The 15899-nt window shown below is 38.4% G+C and overlaps 4 protein-coding genes across 7 annotated transcripts in view; 2 read left to right on the top strand and 2 right to left on the bottom strand.

Annotated features, from left to right (window-relative positions):
- The window catches only part of LOC101891599 (uncharacterized), a 53923-nt gene that overhangs the window by 33266 nt on the left and 4758 nt on the right, over nt 1–15899 (top strand). The window lies entirely within an intron of this gene.
- On the bottom strand, nt 4782–5530 carry LOC101891244 (uncharacterized). 2 transcript variants are annotated; one of them, XM_005186982.4, is made up of 2 exons: nt 5428–5530; nt 4782–5354 (listed from the first exon to the last, which is right to left on the bottom strand). In XM_005186982.4, exons 1-2 carry the CDS (start codon nt 5435–5437, stop codon nt 4816–4818), a joined length of 549 nt encoding a protein of 182 aa, XP_005187039.2. In that variant the 5' UTR covers nt 5438–5530; the 3' UTR covers nt 4782–4815. The 2 variants fall into 2 exon arrangements, with proteins under 2 accessions (XP_005187039.2, XP_011293979.2); XM_011295677.3 differs by having other exon boundaries at nt 4782–5372; nt 5428–5518.
- LOC109613332 (uncharacterized) lies at nt 9924–10429 on the top strand. Its single transcript, XM_020038032.2, has 2 exons — nt 9924–9994; nt 10066–10429. Exons 1-2 carry the CDS (start codon nt 9943–9945, stop codon nt 10410–10412), a joined length of 399 nt encoding a protein of 132 aa, XP_019893591.2. The 5' UTR covers nt 9924–9942; the 3' UTR covers nt 10413–10429.
- On the bottom strand, nt 13079–14914 carry LOC131802079 (mucin-19-like). The gene is made up of 2 exons (XM_059121438.1): nt 14763–14914; nt 13079–14686 (listed from the first exon to the last, which is right to left on the bottom strand). Exons 1-2 carry the CDS (start codon nt 14869–14871, stop codon nt 13209–13211), a joined length of 1587 nt encoding a protein of 528 aa, XP_058977421.1. The 5' UTR covers nt 14872–14914; the 3' UTR covers nt 13079–13208.

Raw genomic sequence — 15899 nt, 5'->3', positions numbered from 1 at the left:
TATCGCGATTATCTCCAAAAAGTGTAGGCTTCTATTCTGACCCTCATCTTATCCCCATGCAAAATTTCATAAGGATCAGGCCATAAATGCGATCTGTATATGATATCCTAACTACTTAGTTTTGTTAGCTGTAGAAATATTACCAAATGTTTAAAAATGAAAATATGACAAAATTGAAAAAATATGAGAAAATTTTAGAAAATCAATATTTTCATCTTTAGAGTGATATTTTTATGCGATTTTTTTTTTTTTACGTTTTTTCTTTCTTGCCAAGAGGCCATTCTGAATTAATGAGAACTGTCGAAATCAGTTCAGCCGTTCTCGACATATAAGAGATCTTTTAAGCATATCTTCTTTGATAGACATATATATCGCACATATTTTGCTATATATCCGATTTGATGGATGTTAACATCAATGTAAAGATCAGAGGTAACCTTGTCATGGCTATTGATTTCGCCGGGATTTAAAATGTTCGCGGTTTAATGAAAAATGTTGAAATTTTTCAACACAAAAGATATGGTATTTTTTATCCGCTAAATATTATCCGATGACCACCCAAATTGGTAGGCTTCTTCCCCGCCCTAAACTCTAGCTACATGCGCAATTCCGCGTCGATTGGTCTATAATTGCGACCTGTAGAGCAACTGCAAAATCAGGAAATTTTTCAGTTTTTGGTCCATTTCAACTCCTAAATATTATGCGATCATCTCCAAAAGAAATAGGGTTCTATTCTGACCTTAACCCCACCTACATTCTAAATTTCGTGAAGATCGGGCCATAATTGCGACCTGTAGAGTGATTACAAATTAACATGGACAGACGGACAGACGGACGGACGGACATACATAGCTAGATCGACTCAGCTCGGCGAGCTAGGAAGATCCATATATACTTTCCTATATGGGAAACCAATATTTCGAGGTGTTACATAAATTCTGGCCCAATCAAACTTATAATACCCCCAACACATAGTGTTGTAGGGTATAATTAGTAAATTAATATGGGTTGGTAAGTATTATATATTTATTACAGATGTCTATGTTATAAAAAAAAATATTTACATAAATGATAACTTTTATTTATTTATTTTCCTTCCTGCACCACAAGATTAATATCTTGTAAATTACAGTGCAGGTTACAAATATTAGAAACATATCCAATTTTAACTAATGCAATAAAATACATAATTTGAACCGACAAGTTACATATATTGTTTAGTTAATACTAAAAATTTGAGAAATGTAGGGGAAAGGAGAAAATTTTATACTTATATTAATTTTAATTAAGCCTATTTATACCCTACACTACATAGTGCTAAGAGTATTATGCCTTTATGCATTTGTTTGTAACATGGAGAAGGAAGCGAGATAGTCCCATAGTTATTTTTGAGAATCTTCATGGAATCACTTTCTGATTCTGATTTATGCATGTCAGTCCGTCCGTCTGTCCATGTAGTTTTGTGAACAAAATGCAGGTCGTCTTTATTATTCGATTGAGATGAAATTGAAATTGTTTGGCCCAAGGATGAATCATATTGAAATTGGTGAGAATCGGTTTAAATTTCAACTACACAAGAATGATATTTGGTCTCAGATATCTAATATAGGCCTCTGCCAAATTTGATCAAGATCGGTTCAGATTTATATATAGGTCCCATATATACCTTCAACCGATTTCGTGCTAATTGTGCACCAACTGGCCAATATCAGTCCAAAAGTCCTGAATTTTTTGCACATCCAACCGAATTCAGTCTAGAAGCAAGTTCATCAAATTTGATAACAGAATCGGTTCAGATATAGCTATATCTCCCATATATATGTTTCATACAATTTGGCGTTTAAGCTCTCACATTCGTAATATGCACCCACAAGAATGATGTTTGGTTAAGAATATCAGAAATACCTCTGCAAAATTGTATCAAGATCGATTTAAATTTGGGATAGCTTCCATACATATCTCAACCGATTTCGTGTTACTTGTGCACCAAATGGCCAATATCGGTTCAAATAACCTGAATTTTGGCACATCTGACGGAATTCAGTCTAGCAGCAAATACATCAAAAAATCGGTTCAGGAGGAGCTATAGCTCCTACATATAGGTTTCAACTGATTTGGTGTTAAAGTCCCTCACAAATACCTCTGTCCCTCAGAAATACCTCTGCCAAATTTTACATCGGCAAGTACATCGAATTCGGTTCAGGTATAGCTATAGTTCCCATAATTATGTTTCATACAATTTGGTGTTTAAGTCCCTCACTCACATTCGTAATATGCATTCGACAACAATGATATTTGGTACCAGATATCGTATAGAGCTCAGAAATACCTTTGCCAATTTTTATCGAGAACGGCAAAATTTTGGATATAGCTCGCATGTATATATTCTAAATCCGATTTCAGGTTTATTGTGCAAGTAATGGCTAATATCAGCCCAAATGAAGTGAATATCGGAACTTACGTTTCCATTTTATGGAACTCGGCTCCGATATTCTCCAATATTTTTTTAATATAATCCTTTTCGAAGTGATATCATGCACTCTATATCAATATTATTTGGTATAAAAGATGAAAATGTCTCCGTCAAATTTAGTGAAAATCGATTCAGAATTTGATATGCCTCCCATATTTTAGTACCCTCTGAAACTAAACTATAACTGCTCTAAAGCCAAATGTTGATAGGTGGTATGATCTACTTCAAATAAATTCTGTTATTGCGGGAGCTCTACTAAATATGCATAGTATCTATCTATCAGGTATCGGCTACTGCGATACCTGATAGATAGAGTTTTCTAACTCGAGCGTCTCAATCAGTCGAGCTGGAGATGGTCCCATCTGCAGAAGCGACGCCCTTCGTTCATCGTCAGTAAACTACTCGATGGACTATAATTGAACCGAGTGTCCATCTATATCGTGTACGAGTCTTTCTCTTATTAAGCTTTCATCGACGGATGCCGGAAACTAAGAGCGCTAGTCATAAGAAATTTTTCTATAATGCTAAAGTCGTAAATTATCCTTGCAAAACTGCTTATTTTGTGTGTGTGTGTGTGTATACATCTAGGCCCAAGTAGGCCCTAGGAATTCGCCTCCCCCAAATGCGGAGCCCGACGTCAAGGAAGTGGACGGAAGAAAACATCAACATCAGCGGAAATGGTTCGAAAAGTAAAGAAGCGACTTGATCGAAACCCGCGTCGCAGTGGCCAAAAAATGGCTCGTGAGCTGAACATATCACAATATTCCATTCGGCAAATATTGAAAAATGAGCTCGGGGTAAAGCCATTAAAATTCCAAAACGTGCAAGAACTTACACCACAAAAGAAAGAAAATAGACTCAAAAGGGCAAAAGAGTTGCTTTGCTTGGGCGAAAGTGGTGAACTGCCGAATTTGGTTTTCTCCGATGAGAAAACATTCGTTGTCCAGCAGTTTGTACACAATCAATATGATAGTGTTTACATGCCAAAGAGTTCAGCTGAAAATGTGGGCCGCCATAACAGCCGATGGTCGCTCTCCGCTCGTATTAATCGACCGTGGCATCAAAATTAATGTCAAATATTATCGCGAAAATATTCAGGAGGGTGTATTTAAGCCTTGGGCACTCAAACATTTTGGCCGCAGAACTTCGACATTCCAACAGGACTCATTACCACCCAGCACGCGTCACCCAAAAATGGTTACAAAATGAGGTCCCACGCTTCATTTCCAGCGCAGAATGGCCACACAATCCCCGGATACTAATCCATTGGACTATTGTGTTTGGAGTATTTTGGAAAGCAAAGTCGGCACTATAAAAATACCAAAGTGTCGATCACCTCAAGCAAGCGTTTCGCCGGGAATGGGCCAAAATACCGCAGAGCAACATTCTGGCAGCGTGTGGCTGTTTCATTAGCCGTTTGAAGGCCATAATTCGTGCCAAAGGTGACCAATTCAAACAAAAAAATTTTAATGCTTTTTCCGACATTTTTGATTTCATTCAATTAAATTTAAAAAAAATTCTGGCATTTGACTTTGTTGCAGTTATTTTGTTACACCCTGTTTTTGTCAGAAATATTCTCCCAGTAATAAAATAATTTTTAATATGTCACTTGAACTCACTTTTGGCAGTTGCAGCCCTTATGACGAATCCCTCTACAATTGTTGTATATTTTTATACCCTCCACTATAGTATGGAGGGTATATTCAGTTTGTCATTCCGTTTGTAACACCTCGAAATATACATTTCAGGACCCACAATGTACATATTCTTGATTAGCATAAAATTTTATGTCGATTTAACAATGTCCGTACGTCTGTGGAAATTACTCTAGCTTCCGAACGAATTGAAGTAGATTGATAACATTTTACTCAAATGTATATTAGTCTGCAGGACTTTTGGAAATGAAAATTGGCCACGTTTGGTATAGCCCCCATATAACGGTACCTCCCGATATTCGGTATTTTGATGATTTTAGCGACAATATTCATTAGAATTCTTTCAAATTTGGTATTTGATGTTCGCAATGAATACTACAGCCTAAGACATAAAATTGTTCAGGTCCACGTCTTCGTATAGCCCCCATATAACGGTACCTCCCGATATTCGGTATTTTGATGACTTTAGCTACATAATTCACCGATTTTCGCATTTGAATATTGCAATGCCTTATGACAAAAGTTACCTATGCAGGTCCATGTCGTCGTATTGACCCTAATATAACAGCTACATTCGAGATTTCACTTGAACTCATTCCTGGCAGTTGCCGCCTTTATGACGAATACCTTTACAATTGTTTTCTATTTTCAAATAATTCATTGCTTCATAGCTCCCACGCTCAGCCTTTACGATCTGTTTATTGGACAATTTGTTACTAAATTTCTGGCACGACAACTTAACGTCTCACGATCGAACCACTGGGTCAGAGGACAGTGTTGGCGTTTAGGCCGGCCATTGTGACAAATGTAATAACGGCGACAGTGTCTGGGATCCACCAAAAACGTGTCATCTTTCAAATTAACACAATCTTGATGGGTCCAAAATACACGAACCGCAAAGCTTGAAGGCGGAGTATTGGTATTCGAATCACATTCCCATGTGGTTGTTGTCGTCGTAGCGATACATAAAGAAGTTGTTGTGGTGTCACAGCTATGCATTCCACTTGTCGTTGTTTCAACGGAAACCGATGATGTTGAGGATTGGGTCACGGTTGTAGTGGTGGATTCGGTGGTCGTCGATGTGATAGAGGATACTGTTGTCGTTGTTGTTGTTGTTGTTGAAATTGTTGATGTCGTTGTGGGGACTTCTATGTGAAATGAATCTATGGGATTTATTCCACAATCTCTGGCATTGCTCAGGTTAATGGCAAATAATAGAAGTAACACTGAAAATATATTATATCCTGCATGAAAATGAAAATATATTATTTTTTATTCTAGTTTCTAAAATAATCTTACCGAGTTCCATTATAAGCTATAAAGATCGTCAACCAGCGTATCTAAACAAATGTCAAATAGTTTTCTCAAATATTTTCATTTTTATATGAACAGGGTCTGTTAACAGCGAACATTTGGCATGTGTTTTTGTTAGAAAACATGTAGATAACAAAATTTCCATACCCTACTCCTTTTCGGGAGGAGTTTATTTGACAATTAGTTTGATTCGAGGGTTTGTAATGCATAGCTGTACCTGCAAATGTATGAAAAGCGTATTGCGATCTCAATATGCCAAATTTTATATAATTTCGTTGAAAAATATGTCAAATGGGCCCTGGAGATTTTTATAACCTAGACCACATAGTGGTAAGGGTATTATGTTTTTGTGCGAGACAGACCCATAGTTACATTTGAGGATCTTCAAGTACTTGTGCACCAAATGGCCAATACCAGTCCAAATGACCTGAATTTTGGCACATCCGACCGAATTTACTACATAACATTTGGTGAAAATCGGTTCAGATATAGCTTTATCTTCCATATATATGCTTCACCCGACTTGGTGTTTAAGTCCCTCACATTCGTAACATGCGCTCCACAAGAATGATATTTGGTACCAGATATCAGATACAGCCCAGAAATACATCGGTCAGATTTTATCGACATTGGATCAGATTTGGATATAGCTCCCATACATATCTTTATCCGATATCAGATTTATTGTGCTCCAAATGGCTAATATCAGCCCAAATGAAGTGAATCTCGGTAATTCTGGCTGAATTGATCCTGGAAACAAGTACTTGAAATTTGTTTGAAATCGGTTCAGATATAGCTATAGCTCCCATGTATATGTTTCATCCGATTTGGGATTTTTTAAGTCCCTCGCATGCGTAACATACACACCACAACGATAATCTCTGGTACCAGATACCAGCTACTGCTCTGAAATAAGTGTTTGAAATTTTGTCAAGATCGGTTTAGATTTGGATATAGCTTCTATATAACAGGGTGAGATAAAAAATTCAAAAGCCATAATTTTTACATTCTTTTTTAAATTTTATTGAATGAAAGCAAAAAATGTCGGAAATAGCATCAAATTTTAGAATAAGTTTAGATTTGCTCGAATTGGTCACCTTTGACGTCCAAAATGTTTGCGTGCCCAAGGCCTCCAGAATATTTTCGCGATAATATTCGACATTTATTCTGATGCCACGGACGATTAATACGAGCAGAGAGCGACCATCGGCTGTTATAGCGGCCCACATAATCACCATGGCCGACGCTTGAGTTCTGGTGGCCAACCGAAGGTGCATATTTCCAGCTGACCTCTTTGGCAAGTAAACACGATAATTTCGTTTATTTACAAACTGCCAAACAACGAATGTTTTCTCATCGGAGAAAACCAAATTCGGCAGTTCACCAATTTCGGCCAAGCGAAGCAACTCCTAAGCTCTTTTGAGTTTATTTTCTTTCTGTTGCCGTGTAAGTTCTTGCACTTTTTGGAATTTCTATGGCTTTGCCCCGAGCTCATTTTTCAATATTTGACAAATGGAATATTGCGATATGTTCAGCTCACGAGCCATTTTCGGCCACTGCGACGCGGGTTTCGATCAAGTCGCTTCTTTACTTTTCGAATCATTTCTGCTGATGTTGTTGTTTTCTTCCATCCACTTGACGTCGGACTACGCTACCAGTATCATGGTAATGAGCGATTGTACGAGACACAAAAGATATATTCACATTTAAATGCTGGAGTGCTCTAACGATAGCCACTTGTGGTTTTCCAGCCAAACATAAAGAAATCACGCTTGAATTCCATCACGAATAACTTATTTTCTGGAAAATTCTCACCTAAATGGTTTTGTACACTTGTAAACAATATAATGAGCTGTCACTGGAATAATTTTAGCAGACGAGTGGCTCAGAAATGACAGCAGTCTGAAATTGGTTGTAGTTTTTTCAGCTCACCCTGTATTCTTAATCAGCATAAAATTCAATGTCGATTTAGCGATGTCCGTCCGTCTATCCGTCTGTGGAAATCACTCTAGCTTCCGAGTAGCTCTAGCTTGAAGTAGATTGATAAAATTTTTCTCGACTGCAGGACTTTTGGTATTGAAAATGGGCCATGTAGGTCCACGTTTTGTTATAGCCCCCATATAACGGTACCTCCCGATATTCGGTAATTTGATGATTATAGCGAGATTATTCACCGGAGTTGGTTCAAATTTGGTATTTGAAGTTCGTAATGGATACTACAGCCTAGGACAGAAATTGAGCGATGTAGGTTCACGTCTTCGTATAGCCCCCATATAGCGGTACCTCTCGATATTTGATATTTTGTTGATTTTAGAGACATTATTTAGCGGAACTATTTTAAATTTGGTATTTGAAGTTCGTAATGAATACTACAGCCTATGACAGAAATTGAGCGACGCAGGACCACGCCTTCGTATAGCCCCCATATAACGGTATCCCGATATTTGGTATTTTGATGTTTTAGCGACATTATTTACCGGAATTGTTTCAAATTTGGTATTTGAGTTCGTGATACTAGGAGCCTATGGCAGAAAATTGTCAGTGCAGGACCACGCCTTCGTATAGCCTCCATATAACGTTACCCCCCGATATTCGGTATTTTGATGATTTTAGAGACATTATTTACCGGAACTGTTTCAAATTTGATATTTGAAGTTCGTAATTTGAAGTCTTCGTATAGCCCCCATATAACGTTACCCCCCGATATTCGGTATTTTGATGATTTTAGCGACATTATTCATCGATTTTTTCTAAGTTTCGCATTTGAATATTGTAATGGCTTATGACAAAAGTTACCTATGCAGGTCCATGTCGTCGTATTGACCCTAATTTAACGGCTACATCCGGTATTTCTAAGACTTTTTTTTAACGGAATTTAGTGTTTTTGAGAATTGCCAAATTCGTTCCAAATGGTGGAGGGTATTCAAAGTTCGGCCCGAACGAACTTACAGCTTTTTTACTTGTCTTAAATTGGTATTAAGAAGGAACTTATGTCCTTCTTTCATGAATTCCACCTCTTTGGCGTTTTCCAAAGTAATGATCTTCGATTTTTGAAGAATATTATTAAAATAGTCGAAGTTCGCCTTAGAGAAACATACTATTTTTTTTCATAATTCTACTCAGCATCGAATTTCATTAGTTCGGAGAGATATTCTGCAATTTTGTTTATTACACCTTCTTTTACTATTTTTCTGAGCATAATCATCTGCTTCCACATTTGGTATTACAAACTTTTGAACCTTTTCTGCAAAAAAGAACTTGATTTTAAACCTTCTCGCTTTATAATGGCATTTAATATTCCCGCCTCTATAATAAATAAACCTTTACAGGATTGCCCATATTCGACGGACCTATGGGCCTTTTGGGCCCATTCCAATCGACGAGGCTTGTCCGCAGACAACATTCTGTGCGTCAATTGAATTTTGTACGGGAACAAATGCAAATCAATGCGAATAATCCGTTGTAAAGTGGACCGAGCCATGCCCAACTGCTGAGAACGGCGTTTTTGGGATGTTCTTGGGGACCTCTCAACACTGGCTCGTACGGCAGCGATATTCTCGGCCGATCGCCTTGGTCGACTTTTATATGGCCTCTTCGGATTAGAAAGAGCCTTACCAGTCGAAAATTTTTCGTATAAACGCTTAATGGTGTTCATAGAAGGCGCACTTCTCACATTTTTAATGTTTTAAACGCACGTCGAGTTTTCACAATTGACTTCTTCTGTTGAATGTAAATTTCAACTATTTCAGAGCGCTCGCGTGGCGTGTATTGGTTCATGGTAAAAATCTGCTTTGACTGACGCTTCAAACGCGGTATGTCATTAAGCGATGTGACATCTCTGTCAAAAGTTATGGCGTTGCCAGATGGGTCCGTCGTATATAGTGCCATTGCCGTCGATGGGTCCCTGTATATAGTGCCAACTGCACTTTATTTCCACTAAAATGCTTTTCTATTTTTTGGATACCAGCGGCGGCGTACTCACATTGAACTTCGTATAATTCACCTCGGCTTGATATCTAGTTGTCAGATTTTACATTTTTCTTGGTTTTCCTCCGTCTTCCTTTTTTTTCTTTAGTGGTTCGTCTTCAAATAAGTCCTTCATTATTTGATTCTCTTTGTTTCCGCGACGTGGTATTTCTGCTTCTCATTCATTTTTCTGTCATCTTAATGCATTTATATACTTCCCGCCTCCTGTTCCTTCCACTTTCATAAATGCGAATAATCGAATGACCAAATGTTGAGAAAAAATACCATCCGCTCAGTTTAGGAGTAGTTTCAAGTTTATGCGGCTCGAAGGACCAAATGTGGATAAAGAAACCAACCTCATCTTATTGTAATTATATTGTGGAGAGTACACTAAGTTCGGCCCGGCCGAACTCCATCTATTTTACTTGTCTTGCAACATTGTATGTAACCTATTAGACCAACGCCCTATTCTATAAACGTTTTTAATTTAATTTCCGATTTAAAACAAGAGAAGAACCATATTTTCATTTGAAAATGGTAATTTGTAATCAAACATTGCATCACGCGAGGAATACAATGAAGTTGAGTAAGAGTCGTTTTTATAACGCAATTGATTCTCTCCTCTTTAAAAAAGAAAATCTATATATTTCCCTGTAGAATTGTCATTTTCCGTGATTATTTTGTTCTCAACGATATTTCTGGGCCTCAGCTTGGATTGTAATAAGATAACTGAGGATACAACAACATGCTCTACACCTGCAGCCACTACTACTACACGTGTAAATTTCTTTCGCTATGCTCTCAATCTGGTGAGTCGCGATGATTGTTTGTCTTTACCGAATGGTGTATTCCTCACAGATAGCCGTCACTGTGGCCGTTACTACATTTGTCAAAATGGACGTGTAACATCGCAACGATGTCCCATTTCACAATGGTTTGATCGTGAAAACTTAATCTGTCGTAATCGTAATTTGGTTACAAATTGCCCTGTGAATCGTACTTGAATTTGAAAATAAAAAAAAAAAAAACAGGTTGCAACTCAAAAAAAAAAAAAAAATCAAGGAGAGGGCGTGGTTTTAAATTTTATTAAAAAACAAGTAAAAAAACATTAAGTTCGGCCGGGCCAAACTTTTAATACCCTCCACCTTAGGGTAAAGGAAATATTAGAAGAAATGTGACAAAAACATTAAAATGCCGAATATTGGGACGTACCGTTATATGGGGGCTATACCAAATCGTGGAGCCATACATACAATGTTTCGCCACCGGAGCTGGAACCCATTATGACCAACAAATACCAATTTTTAGACAAATCCGTAAAAAAATGTGGCAAAAATAATCAAAATACCGAATATCGGGAGGTACCCTTATATGGTGGCTATACCAAAACGTGGACCTATAATTACAATGTTTCGCCAGACGAACTAGGACCCATTATGACCCACAAATACCAATTTTTAGACAAATCAGTGAAAAAATGTGGCAAAAATCATCAAATTACCGAATATCGGGAGGTACCTTTATATGGGGGCTATACCAAAACGTGAACCTATACATGTAATGTTTGCCACACGCACAGGGACCCGTTATGACCTACAAATACCAATTTTCAAAAAAAAAATCCGTGAAAAAATGTGGCATAAATCATCAAAATACCGAATATCGGGAGGTACCGTTATATGGGGGCTATACCAAATCGTGGACCCGTACATGCAATGTTTCGCCACCGGAGCTGGAACCCATTATGACCAACAAATACCAATTTATGGGGTCTACGACGTTTTATTTAAGGATGTTACAAACGGAATGACAAAGTTAATATATCCTCCTTTCCAAGGTGGAGGGTATAATTAAGGGCCATAATGTAACAATGGAAACGATGTAGGTACGCAATGGGAATCGGCCGCGTCTTTACTTTCAAGTGTATGAAAAGAATACAAAGCTCCAAATTTGCGATTACCAAATCAGCGCTCTTTTGATGCTAATGAATTCGGAAAGTTCCCCATAGGCAATTGGTGCAAAATAGCTAAGAGTGTCCACCGAATATACCAAGACGCCACATTTTATGAGCTCCTTTTTGTGAGGGAGATACCGGAAGGAGTGGACAGATATATTCCACCTTGGCACCAGACCTTGGGTTAATAAAATTTTTTGGATGTGATTGTCTTGACGCTTTGTGGGTGAAGTACCTGATGGAGTGGGCCCATATTGTCCATTTGACGTAGGACTGATAAAAATATTAGCATTCGCAAAGTGGGAGCAAAATCGGATTAACCTTTCTCTTTTTGTGCAATAAATTATTTTCTTTGAAAATTTTGACATTTTGTTGGGAAGGTACCAGAAGGAGTGGACCGATATATTTCATTTTAACACCAGACCTTGGGATAATAAAAATATTGGGATGTGTGAAATTTAAAGACAATCGGACTCTTGCATCACATTTTGTAAGAGTGATAATTATTCAAAATGTTGACCCTTTGTGGGGGATGTACCTAATGGAATGAGCCGATATTGTCCATTTTCGCACCTGACCTAGAACTGGCGCAAATATTAGGATTTTCAAAGTTGGAGCGGTATCGGATTATCCTTTCTTTTTCTGTGCAGTAAAATATTTTTTTGAAAATTTCGATCTTTTGTGGGGGTGGTACCAGAAAAAGTGATATTGATATTAATAACCGATATTGTCCATTTTCGCACCTGGCCCAGCACTGACACAAATATTAGGATTTGCAAAGTTGGAGCAAAATCGGATTACCTGTTCTTTTTCTTTGCAAAAAAATATTTTTTTTTGAAAATTTCGACGTTTTGTGGGGAAAGTACCTGATGGAGTGGACCCATATTTTCCATTTTCGCACCTGACCTAGCAATGATTAAAATATTAGGATTCGCAAAGTTGGAGCAAAATCGAATTATGCTTTCTCTTTCTGTGCAATAAACTATTTTCTTTGAAATTTTTGCCATTTTGTATGGGAGTTACCAGAAGTAGTGGACCGATATTGCCCATCTCCGAACTCGATCTAAGTTTGATAATAATATTATGATGTACCAACTTTGGATCAAATCGGATACTTCCTTCAAGAATTATCGTGCGCACCAGCTAGCAAGACAGACTGATGGACGAACATCGCTAAATCGACTCCAAATGTCCTGAAACGGATTTAGTCCAAAGATACCTAGGTTCTGAAACCGTTATTTTGATGAGGCACGTTTTGGGCGTATCAAATGATAAATACCCTATATAGCCATATGACTGAGGGTATAATAATTTATAACACAGAAAGAGAAAAGGCAAAAGATCTGACGTTAAGATGGAAAATATATCACCACCCGTTTGGCACCTCCCCCACAAAGGGTCAACATTTTGAATAATTATAACTCTTGTAAAATGTGATGTAAGTGTCCGATTGTCTTTAAATTACATTACATCACAATATTTTTATCAAGCCAAGGTCTGGTGTGAAGATGGAATATATCGATATACTCCTTCTGGTACCTCCCCACAAAGGGTCTGAATATTCATGAAACTCATAAAACACGAAATAATCATCCAATTCCATTTAGACTTGGTACCTTTAATATATGGAATACGGGGACACTTTTGTCGATAATTATTGCTAAATTATGTACCTCTACAGACCCCGACTGTGATAGTAAGATACACTAGAATATCTGAAATAATATTGCTGTTTATTTGGGATACACTATTTTTTTTATATATATATGTCGGCTAACCGATGTTTGGATATACATTGTGAAATATATCTGAGGCGTTGTCTTCGGGCTGGATGTGAAGAATTCGATTAATTCTTATTTGCCACACAATTGGTCACCTCGGCACGTGGACGGCAGCTATGTGCATCCTTGTCATACCATTGACCAATGCTGCATCTGACGCGTTTTGCACGCCTATTGGTGCAAACATAATAGCGACGGCAATGTTTCAAATCCAACAGAATGGTATTATCGGCCAGTGAGGCACAATCGTTGTATGACATTAGATAATTGAGCCTGACGTTGGCGTTATTCCTGCCACCGTTACCGTTATCATTTCCAGAGTCTGACGAGCTTGGTGTCGTCGTAGGGCATGTTGTGGTTGAGCACGTTGTTGTCGAACAAGTTGTAGTGGGTGGTGGTTGTGTGACGATTCCGTTGCAACCAGAACCGTTACCGGAGCCGCCGTTTCCGTTGCCGGATTCACCGTTTCCGTTGCCGGATCCACCGCTACCAGAACCTCCATTGCCAGATCCACCACTGCATTCGCTACCAGAACCACCATTTCCAGAACCGTTGCCAGACCCACCATTTCCAGAACCGTTGCCAGACCCACCATTTCCAGAACCGTTACCGTTACAATTTCCAGAGTCTGACGAGCTTTGTGTCGTCGTAGGGCATGTTGTGGTTGTCGAACAAGTTGTAGTGGGGGGTGGTTGTGTGACGATTCCGTTGCAACCAGAACCGTTACCGGAGCCGCCGTTTCCGTTGCCAGATCCACCACTGCCAGATCCGCCGCTACCAGAACCTCCACTACCAGATCCACCACTACATCCGCTACCAGAGCCACCATTTCCAGAACCGCCGCTACCAGATCCGCCACTTCCAGATCCGCTTCCTGACCCATTACCAGATCCGCCGCCTGATCCACTACCACCAGACGAGTTACAAGGGGTGGTGGCAGACGTTGGAGCACATGAAGTGGGGGCAGTCGTTGGTGCACATGTTGTTGTGACGGTCGTTGTTGTGACAGCCCTTGGTGCATTTGTTGTTGTGACAGTCCTTGGTGCATTTGTTGTTGTGACAGTCGTTGGTGCACATGTTGTGGTTTCATCGTTTACCCTATTTGAAGGCATAACATAGGGATTTGGACGTATCACATGTGGCCTATATTCTGGTACTACTACCGGTGGTCGTCGATGAATATATTTGTTATATTCTTCATAGCGAGAACCAAAAGGCCAGATATAATCAATAACATGCGGCTTACAATCGTTGTCATTATAGCCCTGATAGCGATTTACTGGACAATCGACCAAGTAATCCAAATTACAAGATCTGGTGCGGGAGTCAAATAACAAACCGGGGCCACATGTTTGCCGCAATGCCTGGCCGCCAACGCATAGATAGTAACTTGAGCAACTGCTACGATCGGCTACGAGTTCGCCATCCTCGCAAGAGGAACAATCAACTGGCGATCTTTTCACAGGATAATTGAGACCAAAAACAGGGCTATGACCCCCAATTAGTTGGGGACCCACTATGGTCGCAAATACTATAAAATAGTCTAATATTTGGAAAGGAAGAGATCGAGAATCGTTTAAATGTTTTTTTTTTTTTTTCAATATTTTGCAAATACTTACAAACTTTCATGGCGTGAACTATACTATTTTTTTGTTTTGCTTTTTTGATGTTTCGAAATGTTTTCCAGACGAAGCTGTCCAACTTATGATGACAACTATTGGCCCACATGGCCTATTTATATTAGTATCGACTGCATCATTTGATGGAAAATGAGGGGAAAAAACTGATATCGCACCACTTGTAATTTCCTTGTCAATTATAAATGATTCTCGTGTTATGGCCAAGCCTAAGGCATTGAAAGGGTGATTTACATGATATTGCTTGCACTACTTCTAAGATGAAAATTGCATCAGGTGAAGCTGAAGATACAGATTTTTTTTTTAACTTCGAATATTAAAAAAAAATTACACAATTATATATTATGGTGAATAGTATTAAGGATATATATGGGAGCTATATCCAATATCCAAAGACGATCTCGCTAAAATTTGGCATAGTTATTTCCGAGCTCTATAAGATATCTGGTACCCAATATCATTTTTGTGAGGGACTTAAAACCCAAAATCGGATGAAACTTATATATGGAAGCTAAAGCTATATCTAAACCGATTTTTATCAAATTTGACGGACTTGCTTCTGTACTGAATTCAGTCGGATGTGCCAAAATGCAGGTCATTTGAACTGATATTGGCCATTTGGTGCACAATTAACCTGAAATATGTTGAAGGTTTATATGGGAGTAACATGCAAATCTTAACCGATTATCACGAATTTTTATAGGTTTCGTCCTTGGACCAAAAAAAATATTGTTTAGAAATGTTCATCTCAATCGGATAATAAATGCGTCCTGCTTTTGGTTCACAAGAATACATGGACAGACGGACTGACATGCATAAATCGATTCGGAAAGTGATTCAATGAAGATCCTCAAAAGTAAATATGGGTCTATCTCGCTACCTTCCCCATGTTACAAACAAATGCACAAAGACATAATAGCCTTACCTCCAAAGGGTGAGATAAAAAACTGCCACAAAGTCAAACGTCATAATTTTTACATGTTTATACCCTTCACCATAGTATGGAGGGTATATTAAGTTTGTCATTCCGTTTGTAACACCTCGAAATATACAGTTTAGACCCCACAAGGTATATTCTTGATCAGCACAAAATTCTATGTCGATTTAGCAATGTCCTGT

Source organism: Musca domestica, unplaced genomic scaffold (assembly GCF_030504385.1).
Source record: "Musca domestica strain aabys unplaced genomic scaffold, Musca_domestica.polishedcontigs.V.1.1 194, whole genome shotgun sequence".
Classification (NCBI taxonomy): Eukaryota; Metazoa; Arthropoda; class Insecta; order Diptera; family Muscidae; genus Musca; species Musca domestica.
This window is presented reverse-complemented; position numbering and strand designations above follow the sequence as displayed.

What these genes read in the sequence shown, in the direction of transcription:
- LOC131802079 (XM_059121438.1), bottom strand. Translation starts at nt 14,871, where the DNA reads ATGTGGGCCAATAGTTGTCATCATAAGTTGGACAGCTTCGTCTGGAAA. An exon ending in AGTTCACGCCATGAAAGTTT is followed by an intron (nt 14,687 to 14,762) that starts GTAAGTATTTGC and finishes TCCAAATATTAG; the next exon opens with ACTATTTTATAGTATTTGCG.
- LOC109613332 (XM_020038032.2), top strand. Translation starts at nt 9,943, where the DNA reads ATGGTAATTTGTAATCAAACATTGCATCACGCGAGGAATACAATGAAG. An exon ending in GAGGAATACAATGAAGTTGA is followed by an intron (nt 9,995 to 10,065) that starts GTAAGAGTCGTT and finishes ATTTCCCTGTAG; the next exon opens with AATTGTCATTTTCCGTGATT.